Source organism: Aquarana catesbeiana, linkage group LG02, assembly GCF_042186555.1.
Source record: "Aquarana catesbeiana isolate 2022-GZ linkage group LG02, ASM4218655v1, whole genome shotgun sequence".
NCBI lineage: Eukaryota > Metazoa > Chordata > Amphibia > Anura > Ranidae > Aquarana > Aquarana catesbeiana.
In genome coordinates, this window is record NC_133325.1 from 643,718,082 (window position 1) to 643,725,618 (window position 7,537).

Sequence of the window (7,537 nt, forward strand, 5' to 3'; positions counted from 1 at the left end):
CACTGCTGCAGCCACTCCCTGCTGCTTTCTCCCTCCGTGACAGCAGTACGGGGATAAGTTCCCTGTATTAGCTGTCACTTTTTGAAAACAGCGCAGCCGTGCAGTGCTCCGCCCACACAGCCGCATCATTCATTCACAGACTTATGTGCATGAATGAACTACAAGTCCTGTCATTCTTTGCAGCTTTGGGCTTGTAGTTCTCAATGAACTACCACAGTGATGATGAACGCTGTGGTAGTTCATTGAGTCCTCCTGTTAGTGTGAAACTACCTGGCTATATCACGTTCAGGCAGACAGCTTACACTGAATCTGCAGGAGACCTGCATGCCATCAGAGATCTGCTGATTGCTGGTGCAATGTTTTACCTGCAAAAAAATGTGCATTTATTATTTATTTTAAAAGTGAACTTATCCTTTAAAGCTGAACTCCATCTTTTGATATACTTTACAGTTTGCTAGGGCCAGCTTGGCCCAAACGAACTAATGTCTCTCACTGACATGCGAGGCCGCTGGATTCCATCAAAGAATAAAAAGCTTCCTCTGATTGGTGAGTCAGAGAGGCGTCTGATGATGTCACAACCTCTGACTCAGCCATTCAGAGGAAGCTTTGTATTCATTGATAGAAGACATCACTTTCTCTAAATCAGGGATATGCAATTAGTGGACCTCCAGCTGTTGCAAAACTACAAGTCCCATCATGCTCTGCCTCTGGGTGTCATGCTTGTGGCTGTCAGTGTCTTGCTATGCCTCATGGGACTTGTAGTTCTGCAACAGCTGGAGGTCCGCTAATTGCATATCCCTGCTCTAAATGCTTGAGCTCCGCTGTGATAGACTCTACTGTGTTCCGAGTGTGAGACAGGAAGTCTCAGCTCAAACTCAGAACACCGTGTGGCATGCTGTACACAGCCTCAGCTACATACACTTTATACAGCACATCCAGCGGCCTCACATGTTAGTGAGGGACATAGTTCGAACTATGTAAAGTAAAAAAAAAAAAAATGGAGTTCAGCATTAAGGCTTACTCTTGCAAAATTCAATTGTAATTCTCAGAACTAAAGATTTTGCTAAATGTGGCTAAAAAATTAAAAAAATAATTATTTAAATAAAAATAAATAAATAAATAAATTTAAAATTGTAGCCAAGAGGGGAAGAAGGTGTTCCTTAAGGTTGAACACAGTAAACTAAGGGTTAATGGCGGAATAAATAAGAACAAATTGCACCCTCACGCCCAACATTCTTCAACTGAAAAACTGAAGGAGTCAGTGAGAAATGGTCATCCTAACACTGCCTGCATCCAATTAAACCATAGAAATATAGAAAGGCGCGCCAGACCAAAACCGGATAAAAAATAAAAAAAAAAAAAAAGTCCAAGACAATTTTAATTGTTGATGAAAGTCATAAAAACAGCCAATGCATTTTGAGTGCAACACCACTCCCCTTTATAAGGGCTCAATGGAGGACAAAACTTGGATGGACTCTGGATGTAAAACTCTGAATTCACAAATCTATATTCAAACTGGTATTCCACTCTTCACATGGAGTAAAAACTTGACTGTAGTTGCTGAGCAGCAATTGCCTGGATCGCTTTGTAGAGCGATCAAAAAAAATGCTGCAGGTGTCTGCCAAGCTGTTCAGGAGGCTGCAACAAGAAGTGGGCAGGGGGGGGGTGGTTATTCTGGGTGCGGTGGGGATTTAGGGGGTTGTGTTAGGAGGGTAGATTTCTGTAAGGAAGGGGGATTTGTGCTTGAAGAGGAATGTTAGTGCTAGAAAGGGAATTGAGGTGGGGGGTAGTTGTACTGAGGAGGGGGAGAGGATTTATAAACACAGGGGAAATTTGAGGGGAAGAGGATTTGAGCTGGGAGGCGGGATTTGTACAGGAAGAGGGGAAATTTTTGTTTGGGGAGAATGTTGACTTGCAAAGGGAATTTATGGGGTAAAAGTGAAGATTGAAGCTCAATTTTTTTTTTTGGGGGGGGGGGATTTTTGCTGACACATAATGCTCATACATTTGGGGGGGGTGCGTTTGGTGTCTCTGCCCTGGGCGCTAGATTATTGTCCCAGCACTGTGGCTGTTGGAAGCACACAAAGTGAGTCCAGCAGTAATCACCACAGGTAATTACTGGCTGAGCAGACAGCTACCATTAGCTGCAGCAGCTGACCTGTCATTAACCACTTCAGCCCCGGAAGGATTTACCCCCTTCCTGACCAAGCCCTTTTTTGCAATACTGCACTGCGTCGCTTTAACTGACAATTGCGTGGTCGTGCGACGTTGCACCCAAACAAAATTGACGTCCTTTTTTTTCCCACAAACAGAGCTTTCTTTTGGTGGTATTTGATCACCTCTGCGGTTTTTATTTTTTGCGTTATAAACAAAAAAAGAGAAAAAAGTGACAATTTTGAAAAAGAAGCAACATTTTTTACTTTTGCTATAATAAATATCCCCAAATAATATATTAAAAAAAACCTAATTTCTTATTAGTAATGGCGGCGATCTGCAATTTTTATCGTGACTGCGACACTGTGGTGGACAGATCGGACACTTTTGGCACTATTTTGGGACCATTGGCATTTATACAGCGATCAGTGCTATAAAAATGCACTGATTACTGTGTAAATGTCACTGGCAGGGAAGGAGTTAAACACTAGGGGGCGATCAAGGGGTTAACTGTGTTCCCTCTGCATGTTCTAACTGTGGGGGGGGGGATGGGCTCACTAGAACATGACCGAAATCACTGGGAGCAGTAGATCCCTGTCATGTTGCTAGGCAGAACAGGGAAATGCCTTGTTTACATAGGCATCTCCCCGTTCTGCCTCTCCATGCCACAATCGCGGGACACCGGCGGACATCAAGTCCGCGGGACCCGCATGCATGCTCCCGCGGTGTGTGGTGGGCGTGTGTGCCCGCTAGCCGTGGATGACACAGTGACGTACAGGTATGTTATTTTGCGCACCCGTGCCACTTTGGCGACGTATATCGGCATGAGCCGGTCGGAAAGTGGTTAAAGTGTACCAGGCTCATCGGCCACAGTTAGTCGCTAACAGGTGGCTGAAACAGCTGCGGGAATCAGCAGATATCAGCCACTGTCATTCATGGTGATGTTGGTGTCCTGTGCAAAAGTAGCCTAAAGCCCCATGCACACGAGCCGACCATCAGGTTTTATCGTCCAGTTCAGCAGAAACTTTGTCTTTCAGCACCGTGTGTACAGCAGCTGGTCCGGCTTCTGTCCAAGGGGCATGACCAATAAATCACTGAGAGCGCTGACCGGTGTGCTCTGGCAGGGAGGCCATCCCTCTGTCAGAACCCATAAGCTCAACAGGGGGGATTGTTGTACTACCATTGGATACAGCGGCATCTCTTGAGCTCTTTGGGTTTTTTTTTTGGTTCAGCCTGCTGGGTTGAACAAAAAACACTGCTAGTGTGCAAGGATGAGCTCAGGTGTGTTCGCAACTCCACGTGCCCGCCAGGAAGCTGACACTCCGCATCGCTAATCGCAGGCAGTGCGACATTTCCTGATCTGTGCAGCCGGGGATCGGGAAATGTCTCACTGTCTGTGATTAGCACTGTGGAGTGTCCGCTTCCTGGCGGCACGTGGCGTTGAACACACCTGAGCTCATCCTTATTGGTGTGCACCAGACGTTAGACCTCTAGGTATTGTGCCGACATCTTCTCATGTGACATTACCAGGAGTGCTCCCGTACTCTACCCTCAATGGAGTGATGCAGAGATTTACCCGTGCATGCGCAGTGAGTAGAGTTGCCACCTCATCCCTTTAAACCAGTGGTTCTCAACTCCTGTCCTCGGGACCCACTAACAGGCCAGATTTTAACCACTTCAATACAGGGCACTTTTACACCTTCCTGCCCAGACCAATTTTCAGCTTCCAGTGCTGTCACAGTTTGAATGACAATTGCGCGGTCATACAACACTGTACCCAAACTAAATTTTTATCATTTTGTTCCCACAAATAGAGCTTTCTTTTGGTGGTATTTGATCACCTCTGCGGTTTTTATTTTTTGCTAAACAAATAAAAAAAGACCAAAAATTTGAAAAAAAATAAAAGTTTTGCTTTTGTCTCTGTTAAAATTTTTTGTAAATAAGTAAGTTTTCTCTTTCACTGATGGGCACTAATAAGGCGACACTGACAGGAACTGATAAGGCAGCACCGATGAGGTGGCACCAATGAGCGGGCACTGATATGCGGCACTGATATGCAGCACTGATGGGCATTCATGGGTGACACTGGTGGGCACTGATAGGCGACACTGATGAGCGCTGAAAGGCTGCAAAGATGGGTTCTTATGGGTGGCACTGATGGGCACTGCTGGGCGGCACTGATGGGCACTGCTGGGCGGCACTGGTAGGCATTGTGCCTGGGCATTGATTGGCAGCTGCCTGTGCACAGATTAGTATTTCCCTGGGGGTCTAGGGGGCATACCTGGTGGTCCAGTGTGGATGGCTTCCCTGGTGGTCCTGGGTGGGATCCGAGGGGGGGCTGTGCTGATAAACAATCAGCACAGACCCCCCCTGTCAGGAGAGCAGCCGATCGGCTCTCCTCTACTCGCGTCTGTCAGACGCGAGTGAGGAAAAGCCCATCCCCGGCTCTTCCTATTTACATCGTGATCAGCCGTGATTGGACACGGCTGATCACGTGGTAAAGAATCTCCTTCAGAGACTCTTTACCTGGATCGGTGTTGCGGGGTGTCAGGCGCGCAGCGGCTCAATATCTTGCTGACGTCATATAACGCCCAGTCAGGCTTTTGAAACCACTTTGCCGCCATCATTCTGCTATATGGCGGGCAGCAAATGGTTAAGTGTTACCTTGGGGAGATGCCGAATACTGCAATCACTGAGCAGCAAATGATAACACCTGTGATGTATTTCAGTTATCTTGCAAACCTGGTCTGTTAGTGGGTCCTGAGGACAGGAGTTGAGAACCACCGCTTTAAACCCAAACACATATTGATTACACAGTTTCTGTGGCTGATTAAAGCAGAGTTCCACACAAAAATGGAACTTCCGCTTTTCGGAACCCTCCCCCCCTCCGGTGTCACATTTGGCACCTTTCAGGGGGGAGGGGGGTGCAAATACCTGTCTAAGACTCCCATGGGAGTCTACGCCTCTTCCCGTCCCCACCGCGATGTCTCCTGGGAAACACACAGCTCCCAGGAGAGAGCGGGGACCATTTGGGACGCGCAGCGCGACTCGCGCATGCGCAGTAGGGAACCGGGAAGTGAAGCCGCAACGCTTCACTTCCCGATTCCCTCACCTAGGATGGCGGTGGCAGCTGCCGAGAACCGAGCGGGTTCTCTGCGTCCCCTGCCGACATCGCTGGACCCTGGGATAGGTAAGTGGCCATGTATTAAAAGTCAGCAGCTGCAGTATTTGTAGCTGCTGGCTTTTAATATTTTTTTTTTTTTGGCGGTGTGGGTGGACCCCCGCTTTAAGGTGGTAATTAAACTCACTTTGTGCCTTATCTGCACTAAATTAGTCTCAGAACCTGTGCAATTCATATGTGTTCGGGTTTAAAGGGATGAGGTGGCAACCCTAGCAGTGAGAGATGTTTCTTGGAACCTCCTGGGATGCTGTTGGTATCTCAGGAGGTTTCAAGATTGAGGGGTGACATCATTTTCGCCTAGACAAGACAGTAGAAAGTACGGGTCCAAATTCTACAGAAAAGGCACCTACCCCCCCCCTCCCCCAAATGTTTTTATTTATTGTCCAATTGTATAAAAGGGGGGGGGGGATTAGGCCAAGTGAAAGACAAGGATGAAGACCCGCTTTAAGGACACTGCTTGTTTTTAGCACAGCGATCCAAAGGCCTCTCTGGCACAGCTTCGGTTAATAAATCAATGAGTACATTTTCTCCCAGTCCATCCTATCCTTTTCAGAACGGGACAAAAGAACGTACTTACACCTTTCACCGTACAGGAATGCCATCAATACACATTTTCCAAGTGTCAAGAACACAGCGATCAGGACCTTGGCATCACACAAGCGCCAGCGTAAAAATGCTTCATATTAGTGTTTATTTCCAAAGGCTGGAACCCATAACAGGCATAATAATATAAAAGCCATCCTGACAATTTGCAGCATGCTACCAATAACAGTCATGACAACACACAGAGAGATGGGGGCTCCTGCAGGGATGCTGCATGTAGGCATCACTGACACCAAACAATAAGAGAGTACAGTCCATCCAATAGAAGTGGCAATCACAGTGACAGCTGCATTGTATCATCCCATCACTGCAACTCTCCTATGATACATAGCACCCTGAACAAAGGGTTAAGTCTAGGGAGGACCCTTAACCCCCTTCTTACCAAAGAGCTGACTCACAAATGAGGCTTTCATCAGAAAATGACACAACATCCTTGTCCTATCCATAGCAATGCTACAAAAAGGTGGGATGAGATCACACACAGGCAGGCATGGGTAGATCATCTACTTTGGAAGCATGTCACTGATCTTAGAAGCTTGCACTTCATTTCTGGCCAGGGAAGTAACTACTTGCTTCATTTTTTTTCCCCTCTGACAGCTGTCATAGGCTCCATAGGGACACCCAGCACCGACTGTATCATCTGATCTGCATTGCTTTAGCTGTATGTGTGTCTTCCCTCAATAAGGGGAGATCTTCCCCCCCCAAACAAAGCCTCATCCCAATCGAGCGATCCATGACAGATGAGCCACTCACCCATTTATGTCGGATCCGGATGTCAATGAAGGCAGGGTTAAAGTTCCACGGTTTGGATGTAGGAGATGACTTGGAATCGGGGTCCCCCCCTAAAGGTGAGGGATCCCCCCCACTCTATCCTATTGATGATCCCTATGTGATGGATCGCAGCTTCCTCATAGGTGACAGGCTGACATCCTCTCGTGTGCGATGTGATCAGTCTCGGGGAGACATACACCTTGGTATACAGATCTAGTCCGCCGGCTTATTGTCAGCGCTGGACGGCCACGAGCAATTGCTGCTGATGTGTTTAAGAAAGTGAGTGTGATGATGATCGCTGCATTTCCCCTTCCTCTCCTCTCCTCTGCTCTCCTCTCCTCCCCCTTGCAGCTGCTCATGCAGTGTTTGTGATGCTCAGTGTGACTGCTGGGCTCTCTCTGCCAGGCTGCCTGCTTCATACACTCTGTGCCTGCTGCCTGCAAAACCTCGCGAGACCAGCCTGTCCTCACCCCCCCAATCCCCGCCCCCTCCTAAGTAGGCATGCCAGGACTGAGCCTTCAAGTGGATGTCCCCTCTAATAACACACTCCTCTGATTGGCTCCACTGGAAGAACACGCTTTTTCTCATAATTTTTGTTCACATGTAACAATCAGTTTATATTTATTTTTTTTTTTTGCTAGAAAATTACTTAGAACCCCCAAACATTATATATATATTTTTTAACGCAAAGGCCTTAGAGAATAAATTGGTGGTGTTTTGCAATTTTTTCATGTCACACAGTCTTTGCGCAGTGTTTTTCTTAAATGCAATTTTTAGGAAAAAAATACACTTGTTTTTCAAGTTTAATGCAAAAAAAAAAAATAAAAT

At 46.9% G+C, this 7,537-nt stretch overlaps 1 protein-coding gene across 3 annotated transcripts in view; it reads right to left on the reverse strand.

The window, feature by feature from the left end:
* The window catches only part of SH3KBP1 (SH3 domain containing kinase binding protein 1), a 529,030-nt gene extending 521,852 nt beyond the window's left edge, over positions 1-7,178 (reverse strand). For all 3 annotated transcript variants that reach the window (XM_073616470.1, XM_073616471.1, XM_073616469.1), the window contains exon 1: positions 6,692-7,178. In XM_073616470.1, the coding sequence (XP_073472571.1) occupies positions 6,692-6,695 (4 nt within the window). In that variant the 5' untranslated portion in view covers positions 6,696-7,178. The remainder of the gene's footprint in view (positions 1-6,691) is intronic.
* Between the last annotated feature and the right edge of the window lie 359 nt (positions 7,179-7,537).